General features: G+C 41.2%; 1 protein-coding gene across 1 annotated transcript; it reads left to right on the forward strand.

The window, feature by feature from the left end:
• Nucleotides 1-1,128: 1,128 nt before the first annotated feature.
• slc6a17 (solute carrier family 6 member 17) lies at nt 1,129-23,866 on the forward strand. The gene is made up of 12 exons (XM_040047831.1): nt 1,129-1,502; nt 5,249-5,655; nt 11,969-12,126; nt 13,903-14,029; nt 15,541-15,722; nt 16,501-16,611; nt 17,797-18,038; nt 18,132-18,324; nt 19,489-19,681; nt 19,759-19,918; nt 20,071-20,233; nt 20,393-23,866. The coding sequence occupies exons 2-12, from the start codon at nt 5,355-5,357 to the stop codon at nt 20,753-20,755; spliced, it is 2,193 nt and encodes a 730-aa protein (XP_039903765.1). The 5' UTR covers nt 1,129-1,502; nt 5,249-5,354; the 3' UTR covers nt 20,756-23,866.
• Nucleotides 23,867-24,793: the final 927 nt, after the last annotated feature.

Genomic DNA, 24,793 nt, shown 5'->3' on the forward strand with positions numbered 1-24,793 from the left:
TTTTGTAAAGTGGAGGGATGTTATACTATACTTTAGCGGGTCATTCACTGCCGTGGTGCAGAATGCCAGTAGGTACTCGAGAGGAGGAGGAGGAGGAGGCTGGAAAAAAAAGAGAAAAGAAATGAAAATGCTCACAGGGTGAGTAACCATCATATGATCAGTTGTTGCTATGGCAACTGATCCCAGCAGCCAGCCCTTGGAAAGTGAGTCACATGAGTGAATTGAAGGAGACAGGAAGCATACTGTGCATACATGTTGCCAGTTAGATGCGGTATACTTGTGAGTGAGAGAGGGAGGAGAGGGAAGTGTGTGTTTTGTGTGAGTCTTGTGATGGAAGCAGAGATTATCCCGAGGTTAGCACGTACAGAAGGGTTAGACTGTCCTCCACATTTATTCCTTTTAAGGTTTCTAATCATAGGGTGGACTATGGTGCAAAGTAGCAGCTGAGAATAAACACCTGAACTGTGAAGACCCAACATATATCTGGCTCTATGGGCATATTTTGGGTTTGTGATAGTTAATAAACTGCGACTGTATCCTTGTTTAACTCACAACTCCCAGGCACAGGCAGACGATGTTACCAAGAGCATCTACCCGACCATGTTGTCATCATCCAGCAAACTACTGGAATGAAAACTACAAGGCTGTGCAGCAGACCTGTCTACTGTATATGTGGTGGTGGGGGGCGAGCCACCCAGTGAGGCAGGAGAGCCACACGCAGAATAAATTACTAGTGTCAGAGAGAAAAATGACTCTGCCATCGTTTCACACCTATTTTAATTGTGGGTACACATTGACACGCCTGTTAGGTAAGGACCAAAGACAACTGAGCAGTGAACTGTGAACTTTAAAGAGTGTGGGGGAAAATCTGGCCGTATGCATTACTAATAATAATAATAATAATAATAATAATAATAATAATAATAATAATAATAATAATAATACGAAGACGAAGGCAATTTGCACATTAGCATATTCAGTCAGTTCCTTTGATCCATCTGATTAAAGGCTACCTGTGTGACGCCCCTATTATCTTAACATCCTGGGACCACTGCAGATGTTCGGATCAACTGCTGACGTGCGCACGAGCGGATGAGTCAAACCTGCGTCAGACACCGTCGTGACTTACCATAGTAATTTCTCCATCCTATTGGGGGGTGATTTATTCCACAACACAGCCATAACCACGTGGAAACCAGAAGCGTGAGCGGGTGTGTTTTTCAGATCTAGAGAACATTACATAGAGAGACAAACGGTTGCAATAAATTGTTACCTGCTCAAGTTAATGTGATTATAGGAGCCCAAACTTGTGGCAGGCGCCGAGCTTCTGCGTCAGACTTTACGCACCATGCGCCCTATGTGACTGGAAGCTGTGATTTTGCATCTCTTTACGCGCAGAGATGGTGCATACGGAGACCGTGCCTGAATGAAGCTAGTTTATCGTACGTTGGATGTATGTTATCACAGTGAGTCGTTCTAACCGATTCTACACACAGCAAAAGGTAAGAAACGCAGTCCGGTAACCATTTTTGTGTTATTTATTAATGCATTCGCGGTGTAGCTCTGAGACGAGTAAATGGTTTTGTATTGTCGCGATGCACTTGCACAGTTGCAAAAACATCCTACTTGAAGTCATTTAACAGAGAAGAGCGACAGCTTTCAACACATCACCTGACAAATGGTGGCTTCGCCGCGCCATTCACGGTGTGCGTCGTTTATTAATCCCCTGCGCTTGACGCTGTCGCGCCATGTGTGTCCAAATTTGACTCAAATACAACAAATTCTGCGGGGAGGCGGATCATCTGCTGACTTACATCGGTGCCTTTTGCAATTCCGCATTTTTATTATAAGGTGGTTGGTTTGACCTTGACGAGGTATCAGAGGTTATACCCACGTATAGAGTTACTTCTCGTGCTTATGACCACGGGCCTGTGTAAAACGTGCCTGAAGGATGCTTGAACATGGCCACACAGGTGATGTTCTGATCCCACCTTCTGCCTCTTTGTTGTTCAGGAGCGAATCAGTTTCGTGGTCCCTGCATGGCATCGTGCCATCTAACCAAATGCAACAGTGACACCATCTTCTAATCAGAAATGAGTCAAATCTAAGATCTGCAAGTGAGACAGTTTGTGATTGCTGCCTGATTGACAGTGCAACAGATCCCACAACAAACTGTCACCTTCAGTATTCCCACTCTCTCCTTCCCACTGTTCTGTCACAGCAGCTCTGTGTTATTTGCAGCCGTCCTTCAGGGCATATTATGTCTGTCCATTTGAGATGGTGAGAGGAGAGGCAGGCGACCACTGATGCTGCAGGGATGGGATTTCAATTTTGAAGAGCCATTGCTTAGCAACCACACTTGATAAAAGTGGAGCATATCTTTGTAGAGAACCTGCGCTGTTACATCATCAACACAAAACTGTCTGAGGAGAGTTGGGAATACAGTTCCAGGAAGAAGAAGCAGGAACAAGCATCTGCCTCTGAGGAGGCAGCCACACACACGAGCCACAGGGGTCTATTGCCATCACTCCTTTGGAAAGCAAACGCTTTAAAGTCTGCAGCACATTAGCCTTTGCATGAATGTTCTGTTTTCTGTGCAAGCACAATCATTTTTCAAAGTATTCTGAAAGAAACAAAAACACTTCTTGACACTTTGTTTCCCTCAGATGGTGATTGACAACTGAGTCATAATCTGTAACAGTGTCTTGCACTGTATGTGAAGTCCTGCTGTCTCTGTAATGCACCATCTGTGTCAGCACATACTGTGAAACCCAGAAAATTGCTGTGTACTGCTACAACAACATCGAAAACTTTCACCACACGCTATTAGTAGGTCACAGTGGCAATCCTATCTGCCATTTGTGTCTAACAGACCACCATCATCCCAACCAATAAGTAGAAATTAGGCCAGTTTGTTACTAATTATACCAATATTTCCATTCGTTTGGAAAATAGGGCAAAAACATCATGTGGACATTCTTGCAGAGCTCAGGGTTGCAAGTGCCAAAACTGCAGCTGAGTCAAAAAATAATTTTGTTTTGCAAACATGCACACTGTTGTTTCACACCTCATTCAGAGAGTGTGTGATGATGAGTCAGTATTGTGCAGTTGTAGACCGCTGTGGGAAAGGTCACCGCTGTTCTGGGATCTGTTTCGAGCACTCAGCTTCCGAGCTGCTGCGTGTCGTGACTGCAGTTGAGGAATTTGATGTGCGTGCTACTGGTTCAGACTTTGGATGGGCTTAAGAGTCTGGCCGGCTGGCAACTATTCTTTGAGAAGTCGCTGTGAGTACAGGACCGGCTCTGATTTCAGTCGAGTGCATCTGTTTTTTAAGATTAGAAGTTTTGTCTTCAGATCAAACACCTCTGGCTTCTATTCTCTGTTCTTGAACTGCCAGAGTGAAAAGTCAGATCAAACTCATCCCACACAGCGAAACAACAGCAAAAGAGGGGGTAGGAGACAGGGCGGGTTGAGGGGGTCTGCCTTCAAGGTCTGTTTTCATTCATCCACTACTCCTTTAGCAGCTCTTTTGACATTTACAGCAAAGAGTAACTTTCTCACAGTGTCTTCACGTGATTTTCACACCAGTCTTTGAAGGTCAAGCATGTCAGTTTGAGCTTTCATGCTTGCAACCACAAATTTACATTTTAATTTTAAAAGAATTAGGTTGCTGGTGTTTACTGGGTTTCCCACTGTGTTTTATTGCAGGAGTAGATCACCGACACAAAGACCACCCCTCGTCATGTGCAGTGCAGCTATTTCACTCAACACATTCGGTATAGTTTAAGGCAGATCTTGACTTATTTTACTCCCTTTTTTTAATTTTCATGATTTTCAGTCATTTTTCCGATTGAATATCTGACTAAACTGCGGTCAATTTAGGAACGGAGGTGAAGGTAAACAAATTTTTGTGGGCAAGACCAGACTAACACCGGTACCATACCACTAATACTCAGATGCTTGAATCATCGGTGACTTATTATAACATACATACAAGCTGTTTTTTTTTTTTTTTGTTTTTTACTTTAGCCTCAGTTGATTACAAATGCAGCTGAGTTGCTTGAGCTGAGTTTTTCATTGTCAAAAAAGCTCGGGACATAATTACAGTAAAACAAGGGCTTGCCCTGTTACACCGTGTCTTTGTGGGGCTAACTGTGGAAAGATGACCCCACTAGATTTCAGACTAGTTCTGCTGCAAGCAAAGGTGTTGCAGGAATATGCAACAGTGGGCAAGTATTCCTGCTCTTGTTTGGTGGATGTGTCTGAAGTGTTAATGATCCTGTGCTGTGTTTCTATACTGCTTCTGCTTCCATAGAAAACCAAAACATGAAGTAAACAGGATGTTTAGTGCATAAATGTCCATCGTTGCATATGAAAGTGCAATGCTAAATTTGGGTTTGTTATTAAATTACTTAATATTTACAATAATATGACAGCTGGGATAGGCTAGGACCCTTGTATGAATGGATGGATAGGCTAATATTAGCGCAATTCCAAGAGACTCACATCTTCTGGACAAAAAGTAACGGGCCTCTGAAAAATTAACACAAGAAGTTATTACTGTGCTCGATCAGCATCAAAAATGTTAAAATAACATGTAGTCAAGATTTTGAAGTTGTGCAATAAGAAGAAAAGTATACAGACACTAATGAGGCCTTAGTTTTACTGCTTTTTCTTGAAACCAGTAGTCACACAGACAGGCTTTATGCTGCTGGTCATCCTATTCACATGACCCAACTTTAGTAAAATGGGCCCTGCTGTGAAATGGATTGTGTTTCAGTCTTTGTACCTCATTCACCACAATGAATTGGATTACTGAAATGCCTCATGGCTCTGAAGTGCTGCTGTTTTTAGAAACGTTTTGAGTTCTGGAAACTAGTTGAAGCAACATGCTCTATGTCACGTTCCATTAGTGTGGCTCCTGAATTGGGCTTGTGATGCTTTGTAGGCCTGAAACTAGCTATTTTTTAACAGTAATTTTTCTTCTTTATATTCTTGAATTAATTGCATTTTTTAAAGAAAACCATGGTGCCACTTTTAGCTTGATTCTGGCTGCAGTTCTGTACTGTATGATTTTCCTTCTGTAAAATCTTCATTGTGCAAAATTCACAAAAAACATTGCTTCAAAAAAAAAGAAGAAATAATGATGGATGAACAATTACCAGAAGGAGTTTTGTACATCAAATATCATCATATCAATCATAATGAAAGGTTAGATTAAAACTTTGGGGGTTTTTTCTCTTTGCAGACCTACTAAACCACAAAGTTCATCCCCTGAAAACTTGCCAGCCTCCATCCATTCTCTTTCCTGGCTCTCATCTTCTTGCTTCTGTCAACGCCCCGGTCTCGCAGCCATGCCAAAGAATACCAAGGTGACTCAGCGGGAGCACAGCAATGAGCCGGTCACTGAGTCAGTGGCTGACCTGCTGTCTCTGGAGCACCCCATGGACTATAAGAGCAGTCAGATGAGTATGGGTCTAAGTCCTGGCTCTACTGCGCCAGTAAAGGCCCTGCTGCCTTCTCCTGACCCAGATGCAGAGGATGGCCGACCAGCATGGAACAACAAGTTGGAGTACATCCTGGCCCAGGTGGGCTTCTCTGTGGGTCTGGGGAACGTCTGGAGGTTTCCCTACTTGTGCCAGAAAAATGGTGGAGGTAAGTGGATGAATACATGAATTTGTAACTACAGGGTGGGCCATTTATATGGATACACCGTAATAACATGGGAATGGTTGGTGATATTAAAGTCCTGTTTGTGGCACATTAGTATATGTGAGGGGGCAAACTCCTCAAGATGGGTGGTGACCATGGTGGCCATTTAGAAGTCGGCCATCTTGGATACAACTTTTGTTTTTTCCATAGGAAGAGGGCCATGTGACACATCAAACTTATTGGTAATGTCACAAGAAAAACAATGGTGTGCTTGGTTTCAACGTAACTTTATTCTTTCATGAGTTATTTACAAGTTTCTGACCACTTATAAAATGTGTTCAATGTGCTGGCCTTTGTGTTGGATTGCAACCCTCTTCTCCCACTCTTCACACACTGATAGCAACACCGCAGGAGAAATGCCAGCACATGCATCCAGTATCCGTAGTTTCAGGTGCTGCACATCTCGTATCTTCACAACATAGACAATTGCTTTCAGATGACCCCAAAGATAAAAGTCTAAGGGGGTCAGATCGGGAGACCTTGGGGGCCATTCAACTGACCCATGACGACCAATCCACTTTCCAGGAAACTGTTCATCTAGGAATGCTCGGACCTGGCACCCATAATGTGGTGGTGCACCATCTTGCTGGAAAAACTCAGGGAATGTGCCAGCTTCAGTGCATAAAGAGGGAAACAATTTCAAATATCTAGTGGCCTTGAGGTTTCCATTGATGAAGAATGGACCCACTATCGTTGTACCCCACACACCACACCAAACCATCACTTTTGTTGTTCCAACAGTCTTGGAGGGATCCATCCAATGTGGGTTAGTGTCAGACCAATAGCGGTGGTTTTGTTTGTTAACTTCACCATTCACATAAAAGTTTGCCTCATCACTAAACAAAATCTTCTGCGTGAACTGAGGGTCCTGTTCCATTCTGGAAATTCTGTGCGCCAATCTGGGTCATCCTCGCTGAGATGCTGCAGGAGCTGGAGTTTGTAAGGGTGCCATTTGTGAGTAGCTAATATCCGCCGAAGGGATGTTCGACTAATGCCACTCTCCAGTGACATGCGGCGAGTGCTACGCTGTGGGCTCTTGCTGAATGAAGCTAGGACAGCCACTGATGTTTCTTCATCAGTGACAGTTTTCTTGCGTCCACATTTTGGTAAATCCAACACTGAACCAGTTTCACCAAACTTAGCAAGCAGTTTGCTGACTGTAGCATGGGAGATGGGTGGTCTCGTAGGGTGTCTTGCATAGAAATCTGCTGCAATGACCCGGTTACCAGATATCAACACGATTTCGATCCGCTCCTCACGTGTTAACCTCTTCGACATGTCAATGGCTGTGAACAAAGAGAAACTTGTAAATAACTCATGAAAGAATAAAGTTACGTTGAAACCAAGCACACCATTGTTTTTCTTGTGACATTACCAATAAGTTTGATGTGTCACATGACCCTCTTCTTATTGAAAAAACAAAAGTCGTATCCAAGATGGCCGACTTCTAAATGGCCACCATGGTCACCACCCATCTTGAGGAGTTTGCCCCCTCACATGTACTAATGTGCCACAAACAGGACTTTAATATCACCAACCATTCCCATGTTATTACGGTGTATCCATATAAATGGCCCACCCTGTAGTTTGCTGTCTCATAGAACTGGAATAAGTGGCCAGATGGGAGCAGTTAACAGCACTCACTGTTTTTATATTTTGTCCTTTCCTTAAGCATGGTATTTGTTTCCTGTCCACAGTCCTGCCTGGAAACTATTTGCTCAAATAGGAGTTGAGTAACAATGTTCACATTTAGTGATTGCCATAAAAGTTAATTTCCATCACATCACAGACAGAAAAATGTGAGTGATTTCAGCTAATTTAAGTCCCACCTAGTTAGGTAAGTTTATTTATTCAAGAAGTCTCATTAAGGTTAAGCTCTCTATTACAAGAGAGCTAAGAATAAATTACATGTACACAAGATCACAGTAATAAATCCCGTCACTCAAAACAGTCTCCACATTCAGACGCACGAACACAACAATCAGAACTCTCGTAAATATTGTTGAAGCTTTGAAGTCCCTATAGATATGTCTCTATCTTTCAGGTGTGTTCTAGCTTAATCCTGCGTACTCAGCACTAGAAAAAAGTGTGGGTAGGTGGATGGATATGTGTGCATGAATTTGGTTTGGCTGTCTGATAGAAGCAGAAAAATCTGAACATTTTTTGTGACCAAAGTTGGAGTAAATAATATTTGCTGGGTTTGGGTTTCGCTTCCTATAAACAGGCCACCCATGGTGAACATGTATCCTTCAGGGTGCTGAGTAATGTTAACAGGAGGTGCCAAGCCAAGGCAGTTAAAGTGATTTTTTTTATTAGTTCTGTAAAATATTTCATTAAATAAGTGGCCAGATGGGAGTAGTTAACTTAACAGCGCTCACTGATTTTCTTTAACCTTTAAGCATTTGTTTGCTCTCCTCACTCCTGTCCGTAACCCTGTGTGTGCCTGGAAACTATTTGCTCAAATATGCTCACGTTTGATGATTGACATAAATAATAATTCTACATTATTTGCTGTCATAAATCCCTCATTTCCATCACATCACAGAACGAAATATGCGAGTAATTTCAACTAATTTATCTCCTGTTTTTTCACTTAATTGGTTGCGTTTGTTCATTCAATAAATATCATTGAGTCTAAGATAAAGAGCGCTGAGAAAAATTACACAAGATCACAGCAATAAAATTCATCCACATAACCACAATAATTAAAACTGTTATAAATGTTATTAATGCTTTAATGTGTCTCTGAGTAGCGAGTGTCTCTAACTTCAAGGTTTGCTGCAGCTCAGGCCTGCAATAAGGTGCAAGAAATAGTACAAGTACAAGAATTCAGTCCAGAGCAGAAGGTGTCAGAGTCATTTGCTGTGGTTGCCTTGTTTTGGTTTAACTGCCTAGTTAGAAATTACCATTGCTGAGCAAGATATTCAGCATAAAACGATGTAGGTCAAGCCACAGCTCTTCAGCAGATTTTAAGATTTTAATGCTGAGTGACAACTTAGCACATGGATAGGTCTTGTAACATCATATTTTTATATTATTTACAGATTTTTTTATATATATATATATATAATCATTATTGAATTTAATTGAATTCAATGTTATTTCTATAGCACTGATTTGCAACAACAGTCACTGTATGACACTTTATGTTGTAGGGTTAAGACCCTAAAAAGCCAAAATGTAAAAAAAAAAAACTAGTGGTTGGATGTGGTGTTGGTGTATATGCACACAGAGAGTGAAAAGGTGAAGAAGACATGCTCAGTGCATCCTGGGCAGCCTAAGCCTATCACAGCATAACTAGGGGAAGGTTCAGGGTCACCTGATACAGTCAAAACTATAAACTTTATCAAAAAGGAAAGTAAGCTTAAAAGTAGAGAGGGTGTCTGTCTCTTGAATCCAAACTGGGAGATGAGGGGCCTGAAAGTCAAACGCTCTGTTTCCCATTCTTCTTTTAGAAACTCGAGGAAAAACCTACAGTGTAAAAACAAGGTGCTCTATTAGGATAATTATGGTATTGTGAGGTCTTTAACATATGATGATGCCTGATTATTCAAAAGTTTGTATGTGAGGAGATGGATTTTAAAAGACAGTCTGGATTGGGAGAAATGCACTCACTCTCCCTGGTCCCAGTTACTACTCTCGCTGCAGTGTTCTGGATCAACAGAAGACTTTTCAGAGAGCTTTTAGAGCAAGAATTGTAATAGTCCAGCCTAAAAAGTATTGACTAAATGAAGGATAGACGTTTATTGGTCAGGACGTGCTTGTAATGTCGAGCTGAGCTGGACAGTAAAAATATTGATGCACAGAGTAAATAGTGTGCCTAATATTGAGCTTTGAGGGACACCATATAAGTCATCTGGGGGAGTGATTAAAAACAATTAGCAGCAAGAGTTTGAACACACAGACAAATGTGATTTTAATGAGCCGTTTGCTGTGACGATTGAAGCACAGTGTTGCTTTTCATCTTGTGAACAGCAGCAGTTGTAGCAGTTATTGTGTAAAGCTTTGCTGCTCTGACTGATGCATCTTATTATCTTATTATAGGTTAGCTTCCAGGACTTGGGACAGACAAGACAGCAGCAGTGTTTGCTGTTGCATCTGACACACACACACAGACGACATTAACCCAGTTCCTCTGCTGTAGTCAGAGGGACAGTCTCTTCAGTGTTTCTCAGATTTAGCCAATCCGTGCTGTCAGCAGCTACAAGACGAGGTCGTCTCCTCACCGAGACGAGGGAGCTCCGAGAGGTCTGGCATAATGTTGCGAGATCCTCCACTTTAGGCTTTGTTTGCTTTTGTAGCAGATTTCTCAGCCTTGTCTCTCAGGTAGCGTGATTTACTGGTATTATGATGAGATGAGATGGTGGCGATGACTGAAATGGAGGAAGTCGAAGAGTAAATATTAATTTCCTTGGCTTTCAGGCATCGTGAGTGCTTTGTGTGGGAGGTGTGTGTAGAGAGGGTATTTGAAACGTGTGATAACAAAGCGAAATCTGAGTATGCGTGCATTTGCTCATATTAATCAGAGTGTGTGCATATTTGTGCACATTAATAAGTATCTGTCCCCGCTGACGCTTGACTTGGTGGGAGGTGCTGCATTGTCTTGTCTGGGCTTGTTCCCATGATAATGACAAGCTGTCTCTAATTCTTTTCCTTTATCAAGTTTTCCATCACTTTCTTAATATTTTGAGTCAAGCCTTTCATGACAAAGACACATTTTAGGCTTACGTATTTCACCTAGAACTAAATAATATTCATAATTAATTTGTGTTGTTGAGTTCATGCCTCATGGTGAAACCTACTATTTGCAATATGCTTGAGTTTGTCTTTACAGAAAAAAATAATAAAACAACTCAAGTTTTAAATAATCTTTTGAATGTAGTCATACTTGGATTCATTTCAACACAATTTAACTGTTTTCTCTTACAATCAAATGCAGGATAAACTCATGTCATCACCGCAGTGTTCAGCAAATATCACTCAGTTCTTTAAATTTGCAAATAGGGACTACCATTTGCCAACACAATTAAATATATACGAGACACAGGAAAATACATTTGTAACAAATTTAAAAAAGGTTCAGTAAAGCATAAGTTTTACTACTAGAGTATTAAAACTTATGCTTTAGTGTACCTTGGCACTGATTCTCAGAGTCTCTTGAACTCTACAGGAGGCGTGAAACACTTCCGAAAGACATTTCCTCCTTTGGCGTTGTGATGATGTGGAGCAAAGTGTTGGCTGGCAAGTCGGTTTAAAGTCTCCCACAGGTGGTCAGACAAAACCAGCACGAATGAATGTTAAGTGTTTAACTGTGTGGAAGCATTTACATCCATTGTGTTTGTGGATGTTTATATTTAGCTTTTACTTCAAACAGTTTCTCTTTTTAAATTAAGGAAGAAATCGATACCATATTATCTGCACCAAGAACCTGCTCATGAAGACCCATATCCCTAAATATGGGGTTTCTAGTGTGTTCTTCATATATAGTGGTTTGATAGCTTGTCAAAAGCATATAAATAGTGTGGATTATCACTGTTTTGGCTCAGGTGAAATGTATGTAAGGAAAAACAAAAGCTAAAGCAGTCATCTCGGCTGTTTTTTTTTTTTTTTTATCTCGCCACATTTTCCTTGTTCCGTGTGTCTGCTGCCCGACGTAGACATCAAAAAGAGCTCAGCACATTAGCCACTTCTCCACGCCACTGTGTAACACGACACTGTGTTCTTGTCTTTGTTCTCTTTGTCTGCTGCTACCTCTAATAGCCACTTCCGATGTTATCAGAAATTTTATTTGAGTCAAACGTCACCGGCGTTTGTTTTTAGTCTGAAAACAGGCTGCTCTCTCTAGCTTTCCATCGCTGACCCATCCTCTACGGCTTTGAATGGTTTTGTCACCATGGTGCCCCTTCATTTCTTGACGTAAGCATGACTGGACGTGACTTGTTTTCTGTGAGTGCCTGCTGCTCTCCCCGCATCGCTCCCCCTTTGTGAAAATGAAAATGGAGATATCAGACAGAATGAATGGAAGTTAAAAATGAGGAGTGAGAGGAAGAAAAAGAAATCGTGAGGGGCATTGAAGACGAAAAGAATAGATTCCAAAAATAGGATCCAAGAAAAGAAGAGAGAAAAATTTAACAACATCCCCTCTGCTGCTTTGAGCTTTTGTCCTTCGCTGTGCATAGATTTAAAAAAACACACAAAAGAATCTGTGATGTTGCAGCCAATTATCCTCCCCCTGCTCTTTCTCTGTCTCTCTCAGGTGCATACCTGGTGCCGTACTTGATTCTTCTCATCCTCATTGGCATCCCACTGTTCTTCCTTGAGCTGGCGGTGGGTCAGAGGATCAGGCGTGGCAGCATTGGTGTGTGGAACTACGTCTACCCAAGGCTGGGCGGCATCGGGGTTTCCAGCCTGATGGTAAGTGGGTTATGTCGCTTAACATGACCTCCGATTCACACTCAGTTTACATGTGATAAGCAATGACTTCACTGATGCCTGTCACTTTTAACTTGCAACCATGTTAGTGGCTCTGTGAGGACATATTGACGTCAACAACACCTCCCTAGAAATGTTACTGCATGCAGGGTTGACGCAGGCCACAAATATTGTGATTGGTGTGTTGGCGATTCCTTCTGTGCATTTACCCTTTCACTGCAGTTTTTGAATTTATCAGTGAGAGACTAACAACCAAAGCCTCATTACAAAGATTAATAATCATAGTAGCAAAATAAAGACTCACAAATGTCAGCAAATTCCTGGAGAAAGGTTGCTGAAACAGAATGGATGTGTGCAAAAACATTCCAGCGTTTTATTTGTTTCATGTCTGGCACTGCAAATAAAACATGACCACAGACTAATTAACATATAATGCACGGGGGCAATGACGTCGGCCACTGAAATCGGTTACGTTGTAGGCTTTACAAAGATACCCCGCAGAAGTCAAAATCGGGACTTAGTGGTGACCCATCCAGTAATTATGTGGACATTTCAGGTCAAACCACAAATGTCTCTGTCATGGTGGCAATAAAAGAAAAATCAGAGGGGCCGTTCTGGTGAGTTCATGAATGCCTGTATGAAATTTCATGAATTATTCATTTTTATTAAATTCACAAGGTCATGATTTTCTCAGTTTTTCTGCCATGAAAGATTTACTCTTGTATCCAGCATGAAGTCCACTCTATTAAAATGATTAAATATAAATAGATAATACTTGTGCTTCTCTCTCTAAATTAACCCAATTAAATAAACATTTCGCTGCCTAACCACTGGACCAATGCAAATTTATTTATGAGCGACTAAGATTTGATGTTTTACTGTTAGTGGAAAATTTGGTGACATATTTTTTCCACCTCGTAGTGAATCACCGGACTGTAAAACAATAAATAACAGATGATATTCCAATCTAATGGTCATTTTATGATATCTGAGTTGATCTTTTTTTTTAATTATTATTAATTTTACTCAATTATACACCCATAAAAAAACAATGATTAATAAAGGCAGTGAGCCTTATTTATGGCTGCTTTATTTAAATGCAATTGAGTATTGTGCTGCTTTTGCATCGTGATTGAAACAGCCTGTGAAGACATACAAATGCATTTAAGACCAAGATCCACTTTATACAACTGTGTTAAAGAATGATTTTCATCACTTTAAATGCTCATTGTTCTCTAAGACTACAGACATGCTGTGCCGGACTCCCTCTGCCTGCTCATATTACTTCCTTTTGTTGCATTAAAGAGAGCAACATGCAAAGATCAGCGCCGATCGCTGTCACAAACTATTCCCATCAGCAGCAGCAGAAGTAGTGACCCATCAGTGCTACCAGCTTAAAATATAGCCAGTCAGCAAATGAGTCTGTCGGCCTTTCTGTTTGACTCTCTTCCTGATAGTGATTTCATCCATCCAGTGCAAAGGCGGAGATGGAAAGACCTGGCCCGGGGCAATGAGGCGTGTGGCAGCTCGGATATGGCAGAGGGAGATCAGGAGCTATAAATACCTCCTCATAGAGGACCCGAGCTTTAGCTGCTGAGAGCAAACAGCTCAATAATTTATATGCACTCTAATTTAAGCTGTGTGCTTTGCATCTATGCCATGACTCAAGAAAAAGAGTCATGGCATAAACAATCTGGATTTGTGTGATTTGTTTTTCACAATGTTAAGTGTTGCTGTTTTCCTCTTATTTTTCTTCAGGTTTGCGGTTTTGTGGGCCTCTATTATAACGTGATTATTGGCTGGAGTATCTTCTACTTCTTCCAGTCTTTTCAGTATCCACTGCCTTGGGCTGAATGCCCCATCCACAGAAATGGAACTCAAGCCGGTGAGTGAACAGCACAGTCCACTAAATCACTAAACAGCTGCAAACGGTTGAACATAAACGCACAGCAGAAAACAAATGTCCACATGAATGCTATTTTGTTTTATGCCCCATGACACCGAGTACAGAAAAATAAATAAATACTACAGTTTCCAACGAGGTAATTTCATATTCAGTAATTATAGGAGGAAACTACAGGAGATGCAGACGCGGCACTTAGCAGGATGCCTTTGCATTGAAGCAGCTTTCTGCTGTGGCTCTGTGGTCAAGCAGGAGTGTTTCGGCAGACATCTAGCAAATAAGTGTTTGCGCTGTCTCTATTGCTGGGCCGGCCCTGCGCTTCATGCTACATGGCAGCTCTGTTGCGGCACTTGTCAGACCGCATGACCCGTCTGAGGGTCAGTAGCTCTAATGGCTGGCAGCTGGTAGCCTTTGGGGCACACGCAGGTTCTGGCAGAAGAAAAGGCATCAACTTTCATTAGCATGAGAGGGCAGGATCCTGACTCTGCTCATGGTTGTAAAATCAGTGGGCATGTAGTGATGTTAACTATTTCCAAAGGTGGAAAGCATTGTAACTAAGCAGGTTTACATAATTAAATGCGATTTAACTTATTTCTACTTTATTTTCCATTTTACTGCAACAGAGTATCAACATAGCTATATTTGTATGTTTTTTTTAAATATTCTGTAAAAAAGGAAAATTATAAACATATAGTGATGATTTTCACTGTCAAATAATCTCCTGATTATTATTTTCTAAATGACCCATTTTGTTCTCAAAGTGTGAAGAAAGAGGTTTTAATAGGATTTCATAGTTTTGAACAGCTGGAACCCGTAAATGTTTTCTGTTCTTTAAGCAGTTGCTAATTAATTTTATGTCAGCTGACTAATCATTACCTTACAGGGGTTTTTTTCACTTCTGTTCCTAATTAACAGGCCATTTTAAAGCACTTTTTGTCACTTGAGAACGTGAGATGTGTGTGTGTGTTTGTGTGGTTTGGGGGTGGGGGGATGAAACAAAGGCCAGCTGGCCAGGAATCAAACTGCAGACACCACAGTTATGTGGCGTGTGCACATAAACCATTAGGCTATCGGCATCTTCAATTTATTTTTTTGAGTTGTTTTCATTCATTAAAAGAGTTTTACAATGAAATAAAACCAAAAACTTGAAATATTTGGCTGTAAATTATGAAGAAATCACTTATTTTGTAAAATTCATGCAAAAGCCAACTGCATTTTCTCCTCAAGGAAGTAAAGAATTACATTCAAAGTAATTATAAAAATCATGAAAATACTTCTTATGTAAATGCATTATTTATAGATTAAGACTAACAATAATTTTCATACTGTTATTTTTTGTAGCTACTGCTACTAAATTTCCATTTCTGGCCTTTTGCAAATGATTTTATTTAAGATAAAACATCTGTCAGGTTTTCTATTTTAAAAGTACACTGGATGCATTTAATTATCGGTGTGCTTTTCCCTCCCCGTCTTCCCGTTTGTTGCTGTTACAGTTGTGGAGCCAGAATGTGAGAAGAGCTCAGCCACCACTTACTTCTGGTACCGCCAGGCTCTTAACATCACCAGTAGCATCGACGACACTGGAGGTCTGAATTGGAAAATGACCCTGTCCCTGCTGGTGGCCTGGATCATGGTCTGCCTGGCTGTCATTAAGGGCATCCAGTCCTCTGGAAAGGTACAGGGTTCCACTGAGTTAACAAAACAAGGCTTAAACCTGCTAACTATTGAAATTAGGATTCTGAATTCATTCATGCACAACACAGACTCAGAATAAGAACCAAAAATAATTTGAAAAAAACAACAACTTGAAATTTCTATTTTTATTCAGTGATTCATCCTCATCAAAGAATGTTTGGGGTTGTTTTTTAGGCGAAGGTAAGATGCTAAGCCTCTTGTCGGCACTTGTTTATTTTTGGGATCTCATCCATATTATGGAAGAAAGGAACATGCAACATTAATAAACTTAAACTGAACCAAACAGAAAGTGTTTCAGGATGCAGATGGAAAATTCTTAGCTTGGCAACAACTGCAACAACATCCTGTAATCTTGATCCAGGGAATGAGTCATACGCAACAGCAGCATCCAGCCCAGCGTCTCAGTAGGAAAAAGCACAACAAAGAGCCGATCGCCAAGTTCTGACACACTATTTTAAACCCTAAACTTGGTGATCTAATTATCATAGCCAGTTCTGTAGCGATTCCCTGAAATGCTGCAGGGAGAAATATTTTACTTCAGGAATTCATCTTCATGTTTCAGTCCACAGATTCAGTGCCAAGCAAACACAAAACACTGTGTGTGTGTGTGTGTGTGTGTGTGTGTGTGCGTGTGTGTGTGTGTGTGTGTGTGCGTGCGTGCGTGCACGTGTGTGTGTGTGTGTGTGTGTGTGTGTGTGTGACCTCTTAATGCATATCCATGGAAACACAGTGTTAATGTACTTGACTTTCTCTCTTAGGTGATGTACTTCAGCTCTCTTTTCCCGTATGTGGTGCTGTTCTGTTTTCTGGTGCGAGGTTTGATGCTGAAGGGAGCAGTGGATGGCATCGCTCACATGTTTACCCCTAAGGTGAGGGACAGTCAGAGTTCATTTGACCACAGAAAAAAAGGGAACATTTTCAGAATGTATTTATGTTGGACTACAGACTAAAATCTGAAGCTTTCTCCTCTCACGCTGCTGACAAGTGACACTCTAAGTGACATTTGGTCCACCAGGCTGTTCAGCCATGTGTGGCTGATGGTTTTAGCATCACGTGCTCAGATCCTCTCACAGGAAAATGGCACGAATGCCCATCACTTGTTCTGTGTTGGGTTGATGGCTCCCTCTAGTGGTGAAGGTTTATGACAGCAAAGTGCTTTGTAGCACAGGCAGTTTGGTGTTGATAAAATTATTCAAAAATAGCCAGAATAAGTAGTGGAAAAGGAAAAGTGAAAAGTAAGATCAGCATCCTTACTTATTGTGGAAGAAAATGCATTTACATTATTATGTCCTTTGTAGGATCACGTAATGTGCATTAATTTGGGGACTGATTAGCTCCAAAATGAATATTATAGTAGAGCTCAGATGAAGTTTAAGTTTTCCACTTACAGTGAACAGGACTAAATGGTAAATCAACTGGTTCTTATATGGCACTTTTCTACTAAAGCACTCAAAGAGCTGTATGCAGCATTCACCCATTCATACACGTACATTCACTGCTTTCTATCTGACATTCACACACGTTCATACTCCAATCAACAAATAAGTATCATTCCCAAGGACGCTTATTCGTTCACTGGAGGACATGCAGCAGGGATCAAACCACTAACCTCCAATTAGTAGATGACCTGCTTCTGATTTATAGCCGCCTCATACATAAGCACATCCACTTTTCTCAGATACGTACAACTGATTTAAGAAAACTCTCTGTAGAGGTTTCATATTTCCCTTAGTGTTCAACTACAGTGTGGCTGCTGTGTTAACTTTTTGAGTGGCCAATTTAGACCTAAACCCACATAACATGGTCAAAAATCTGGGATAAAAAATTCCAAGCAGACTTCATATTCATCCTTACAGGGTAACCACATGCACCGGGAAAAGATAGTGTAGTCAGTTTATGTATTTATCTTATGGTGCTGGATATGTTCATTTAAATCATCCAATGAAAACACGTGATATGTTAAATATATGAAATAATAATATTCTGGAGATTTTTAGAATAAATATGAAATATTATCTAAACTTTACAATCTTTTCCTCTTTTTGTCTCTCCAGCTGGAGAAGATGTTGGAACCACAGGTGTGGAGAGAAGCAGCTACGCAGGTTTTCTTTGCGCTCGGACTGGGCTTTGGCGGCGTCATCGCTTTCTCCAGTTACAACAAGCGAGACAATAACTGCCACTTTGATGCAGCGCTGGTTTCCATCATCAACTTTCTTACCTCCATCCTGGCCACTTTGGTAGTGTTCGCTGTGCTGGGGTTCAAGGCCAACGTCATGAACGAGAAGTGTGTCGTCGAGTAAGTGCGTCGCACTGAAGCAAATGCAACCTCAGCAGTCTCAGATAGGAAACTAACATGTTTTTCTTCTTTACATCTCCAACCCATGTGCAGGAATGCAGAGAAGATCCTGGGCTACTTAAACACAGGTGTGCTGAGCAGAGAGCTCATCCCTCCTCACATCAACTTCTCCCACCTGTCTTCCCAGGACTACGCAGAAATGTACGCAGTTATAAAGACAGTGAAGGAGGAAAACTTTGCCCAGCTGGGCCTGGATCCCTGTATCCTGGAGGATGAACTGAACAAGGTCAGGGGGAATAAATCTTCGAGGCAGAGATGATCATCTGATTATATATCTGAATGAAATACACGAAGGATAGTTTAGAGATTAGAGAAAGGTGGCTGCAGGTAAAGGTAAATTATTATTAAGGAGACCAAATGATCCTTTTATGTTGTTAGCCAGAGACAAATTTGGGTTAGCGTTACCATTGAGAGTAAATGTACTTTATTATGTTATTATATAATGAGTATAAAGTAGCTGGGTTGTTATGAGCTGCTTAATAACCTTCAGGTTGTGATTTTATTTCATGATCAGTGACTGTTGTGATTAACTCTCTTTTTGGTGCCAAACCCATTTTACAAGCACTTTTAAAGTGACCATAACTCCGTTGCCATTTGTGCTAGAGACAAAATGCAGCAATATTCAATGTATCATCGTAGGTCAAAGCATTCACAAGGTACTGCTGTCTTCAAATGGTTCCCTAAATATGAGAATTGTTTTGTAATTTTACAGCCAAAAAAGACAAAATAAGTCCAGGTAGTCTGTATGATACTTGGGTGATAAAGCGTACAGAATACAGCAGATTATTTAGTTTTGTTGGATCATTGTGGGTTTTCAGGTCTCTACGGGCATTTATTTGGTGTAAGTGGATACAAATGAATATTGCTATGCAGTTAGTTTAGGCTATGAGTTGCACTCTGGAGAGTACCCTAATGCCACTACATGGTTACCTGTGAATCACTGGTTTTGAGCATGTTTAGCCTGATCCCCTGAGCTCAAACCAGTATGTTACCTTGCCTCCCCAGCTGCATCGGTTTAATTTAAACCCTCAAATTCATCTCGCTACTCCTTACTTTACAGATGATTTCCGCGCTAGTTTGAAAATGACCTTGTTAGATTGAGTCCAGAGGCTATAACTTTCTCAGAGAGACGATAACTCATCTCTGTGTTATGCTAATATGCTCATAACCTGCCTGGCTACCCCTGTGTAGTCTCTAATGTTGTTAAAGCTGGAAATATTTTCAAGAGCAATTGGCTTGCATAATTTGATTGTTGGTCTCTGTTATGTTGTAATTTTAAGCTTAATGCACTATCCCGCTCAAAGTGCATCTTTATGAACTCTTTATAAATCGCCTTCATGGCTACACTGCATAAATAATGTTAAGTGGGCGATATCTCTCCATCTTCTAGGCAGTTCAGGGCACCGGTCTGGCGTTCATCGCCTTCACAGAGGCCATGACTCACTTCCCTGCCAGTCCCTTTTGGTCCGTCATGTTCTTTTTCATGCTGATCAACTTGGGCCTGGGAAGCATGATCGGCACCATGACCGGCATCACCACACCCATACTGGATGCCTTCAAGATCCGCAAAGAGATTCTGTGTGGTAGGTGCTGATTCTGCTTATATTCTTCTTCTATCCTTTGATGATTCTAACTCAATATTTCCTCTTGCCTCCCTCAGTGGTTTGTTGTATCATAGCCTTCCTGTTGGGGTTACTGTTCGTGCTGCGTTCAGGGAATTACTTTGTGGCAATGTTTGATGACTACTCTGCTGGTTTGCCCCTCATTGTGGTGGTGATCCTGGAGAACATCTCTGTAGCCTGGATCTATGGAACTAAGAGGTAATTTGCAGATATGTAAAATGAAGACTAGGCCCTCATACTACAGCACAGTCATTCTTTCATTCACAAGAAAACATTCACCAAAAAACTCAATATTTTCCCCGTTTTACTCAGAGTATATTTGTTGAGACATCTTTTCTACCTTGTTACAGGTTTATGCAGGACCTGGAGGACATGCTTGGGTTCAGGCCATACTCCTTCTACTTCTACATGTGGAAGTTTGTGTCCCCTGCTGTCTTGGTGTTGCTCATCTGTGCCACTGTTATCGAGATGGCCGTTAGTCCTGCAGGATACAATGCCTGGGTAGAAGCTGAGGTCAGTAATCAGAAGCACTGAAGTTGCTTGACTGAGAAACATTTGACCAAATCCTCCCTTCTTGCAATTCATCTAATTTTCTCTCCTCACCTCTTCTCATCTCTCCCTTCGTTTCATTTGATTTTGTCGGCCATCCTCATTGAATTCTTTTGGTTTCAGGGCTCGGACCGTTTCCAAAGTTATCCTCCCTGGGCTTTAGCCATGGCCTATGCCCTCATTGTCGTTGCCATGCTGCCTTTACCCATCGTCTTCATCGCCCGCCACTTCAGCCTAATCTCAGATGGCTCCAACAAGCTCTCCGTCTCCTACCGTAAAGGCATGATGAAGGACATCTCCAACCTGGAAGAGCAGGACGAACAGCGTTTCATCCTCAGCAAGAACCCCAGCGAGGCTCCCTCTCCCATGCCTGCCCACCGCGCTTACCTGGGCCCCGGTGGCACCCAAGAGATGACCAACACCAACTACGGCACCAGCACCAAGACGGGCTACCAAAACATCGGCTCGCCCGAGTCTGAGCTATGATCCACTGACGTAAAAAGTCCCGCCATTAAACCCCGGCCCTGCTTACAGAGAGGGAGGCAGTGGGAGTGAAAAAGGGAGAGAAAATTCACTTGCAGCATTCATCACACCTTAACCCCCAGAGCAAAATCCCTCTATTCCCCTCATTCTGCTCCATTACCCTTCACCTATGTTTCTCATCGTCTTGTGCCGCTAATTGCATGTCAGTCTCAGACATGATGAAGAGCTCATGAGAACGTGAGACCAAACAGATATGACAACCATCTCCATCTGCCAGGAGATGGGGCGGAAAAAGAGCCAAATGAAATATAGAAGAGTCCAAAAGCTCTGGTTGAGGTTAAGGTTTTTTGTAATGCTAACATAATTTACATTGTAGTGAACTGTAATGTGTGTTCATCAGCTCGTGCTTCTTTTAGTTCACCTGGAAAGGATTGTTATTTGTGGGGATAGGATGGAAGGAGATGGAAGAAAAGCACTCATCTTGTCCTGATCTGCATCACGGTATGAGACGATTTCTTATCTAGAAAATGTGTCAATAAAAAAACAGTATCTAACAATTGATTCCAATAGCGTAAACAGTGTTACAAGCACATTATATCTTTAAGTTTATTGTGCCTATCACACATCAGCAATAATAACCAGTCACAATAGTGTCTTCATTCAAATGTGGATCTCCTTCTATCTTGTTTTTCCCCCACTGATGTAGAATACTGTACATATATGTCGTGCAATAGTTTGAGATGTCACCGTAAATTGTGCATATACACTGCAATAGTGCAAGTCAAGGGGCGGCGTTTTGCCTCTTCATGCCATGAACACAGAAGCACAGGCGCCTGCTATCGTTAGAGCATCTCTGAGCCTTAACACAGAGCAGCACTTTCCTTTCAAAGGATCCTTCCCCTCAGCAAGCACTTCCCACTGTCTCTGTGCAGCTCCAGACCTAGATGGCAAAGACAAAGCTTTTCCATTTTAATCAATTGTTTTAATCATGCTGTTTTAATTAAAGCCTTAGAAGGGCAGCAGCGGCAATGCACGAGCAAGAACAAGCACGGCGACGTGTGTTTGATCAGAGGGCAGCTTCGTGCTTGTCTGTCTCATTGTCAGAAAAGCGAATGCGGAGGAGGAATTGGAAATGTGAGTTTCGTCTTCGTGTACACGTCCAGATGCGCATGTGTAATTGTGCATGCACAAATGTGTTGTCTGCCACTGAATGAGAGCTGCTGGTGACCCTGCCTGTTTAAAAATAGAGCTGCGTTGCCCAGGGGAAGCCGTGGCAACACACCATAGATACAGATCCTCTTGTGATGTGGAGGAGGAAGAGGAGAGCAGACACCTCGCTCTGTCTGCTCCACCTGCACGGCTGTTTGCTCGGTTAAACAGACGAGACATTTTATGGTTGATGCCCTTCAAGAATATGTTTCTCATGTTATACCTGTACATTGAATAACAGGTTCACTGCCATGCTGTGCTGTGGATTAATCATATGTCATCCCTGAGTGGATGGTATTTTATGTTCCAACTGAATTGTACATTCCTCGAATTGTGACCACTCCATAGAGGTATAATTTCACAAGCACCGCAAACTACACCTCGATGTCTTTTTCTGTGACCTGAGGTGTGAAAGTGAAACCTTTTTTTTATTAATTTTATTGTGTAATCTCAAATCATAGCACATTTTTAGAATTATAATGTGGATATGTACTCTGATATAAATGTTTGCAGTGAGTGGTAATACATGGTTTTCACCACTGGGTGACTCTGCTGGCCAGCAGAGGAGCCAATGACACTGTCCTGTGGCCCCTCCCTGAAACAACACCAGTACTTGAGACTGAACAGATGTAGTGTGAAGCACAGTCAGCCACATTGTTCGGTGCCTGAACAGATTCTGTGTTGTCTGTTTGCCTTAGGCTTTATGGGGGTTTTTTTTCCCCCTTGATTATTTTCTTATTTTATTATGTAGAGTTTTCACCAATGTTCCATCATATTAATTTGCACTTTAATTAGGGGGAGACCCTGGAGTTGTTTGTTAAGCACACATGTAAAAAAGAAAAGAGCGCAAAGTAAATATAGGGGCCAAATAGTTTAAGATGACAAGGCTCAACAGAAATGCATGACAAGGCAAAAACATCTAGTCCGCTGTATCGTCTAAAAGACATTTATCTTTGAGTGCAAAATGATAGTATTTTAAATCTCATCATCTGGCATCTTGTCAGAAGTACTATGTAAAATTTTGCCTGTCATCCGTTTGTGGTAGCCAGTAGCAGAGAGGTCTTATTACCCTGCATCCTATTTTGCTAAGCAATCCCTATGATACGATGGCCAGTACCCCCTACAGCATGGCTCTTGCTTTTAGTTGATGACCTACAATGGCTGTGATGCATTGCTTGGGACTGACTGGTATTAAGACAATACAGCTCAAATCTATTGCCCTGTCTCTCAAATGATGCTTCGTCTTTCATTCATAGAAACCTCTGTCCATGATGGAAATGAAAGAGTTTAATGAGTGAAAGTCTGCATTAAAGGAAACATGATATAGGGGATAAAAAAGATACAAGTTACAAAAGAGTAGTATTAACATCTGTAGATGCAACTTAACTTTGCTAAAATGCAGCTGACAGGGCCTCCTGTGAAAACTGTGCATGAGAACTATATGTGATGCAAATGGCACTTAAGCTGAGGTAAAGACACTTAACCTGTATTTTTAAAAAAGCAGTTTTGGTTTGGATAAAGCACATTTTGGGTAAGCACAAAATAATTTTATGTCTAAATAAGCAACAAAATCATTGTGAATGAAAGGGGTGATGAAACTTAAACATCGTGTCAGTAATATAGCTGTGATTGCTGCATTGTGCAAGACTCCACTAAAGCATAAAGCTGCACACTGAAATACATCCTCATAAAAAATTAAACTGCACCATAAGTCTACAAAAGCACCTGAAGCTACAAAGTGATATGCACAATACATAGATAACAATGTTGAACTAATGCTAATGCAGTGGGTCATATATGAAGAAAGCACAACAGCAGGCAGGCTTATATTTTTCTCTACAATTAGCAGCGATCGGCGCTACTGGCTGCAGAGTGGCCGTAATATGACAAAGCACAGCTGAGATTCCCTCTAACAATAAAAATCACTGAAACTCTGCAGCAAAGTGGGAAAATGTCTTCTCTGGTCCAAACCTAGCCTGGACACAGGTATCGATTTCTTACCGAAAACAAAGATTCCAACTCCAGGGTCTCTTTTGTCTACGTGTTAACGAGGTTAACTCAGTTCAGTTACTAAGATGAACTTCCCAATAGCAACGTAAAAGTACATTTATTTAACCGTGCAGATAATCTTTACGTGACCAGCCATAGTTATATTTATAGTATTTAAGACAGTGTATTTACTCTGTACATATCGATGTACATTCTGATAAATTCACACTGATTATCTATAGTAAGAGTGACAGGGTGTATACTTGAGCTGTAAATAATAAATGTATATTTTGAGATATTTTTTGATTTTTTGTACTGTCAGTGGTGTTACTTTGGTGTCTGTTGGTTTCTGGTGTTTGTGTGTGGTCGTTCTCGAAACTTAGCCGAGTGACTGTGCATATGTGTATGTATATATCAGCGTGTGTATGTGAGTGTATGTGAGCGAGTGAGCGTGTTTAAAGTAAAGGTATATGTAGCTTTTTGGTGTTTAAATGTGTGTTTTTCGCCTCTCTCAGTGTTGTGTGCTGCTGACCTAATCCAGTAGATAAAATCCTGATGTTACAGTCAGCTGGGACCACTGATGTAAGCAATCTCTATTCTGTGTTTCTCACTGGAACTGCGGTGGCTTCCAGCACTAAACTGGCAAAACACAAATCAAGATGAAATGTCTGTCTACAAGAAAGAAGACAGAAACTTTCATTTGTTGGTTGAAGAGCATTCAGATCTGTACAAACATGATGGAGGGAACAGGAAATTAAAATAACCACTTTTATTAAACAGACCATGATGTGCGTCTCATTTGTTCTGTTGTTTATGCTGAAATGACTTAACACATTATGTTTA

This window comes from Simochromis diagramma, unplaced genomic scaffold (genome assembly GCF_900408965.1).
Source record: "Simochromis diagramma unplaced genomic scaffold, fSimDia1.1 OVJJ01000387.1, whole genome shotgun sequence".
Classification (NCBI taxonomy): Eukaryota; Metazoa; Chordata; class Actinopteri; order Cichliformes; family Cichlidae; genus Simochromis; species Simochromis diagramma.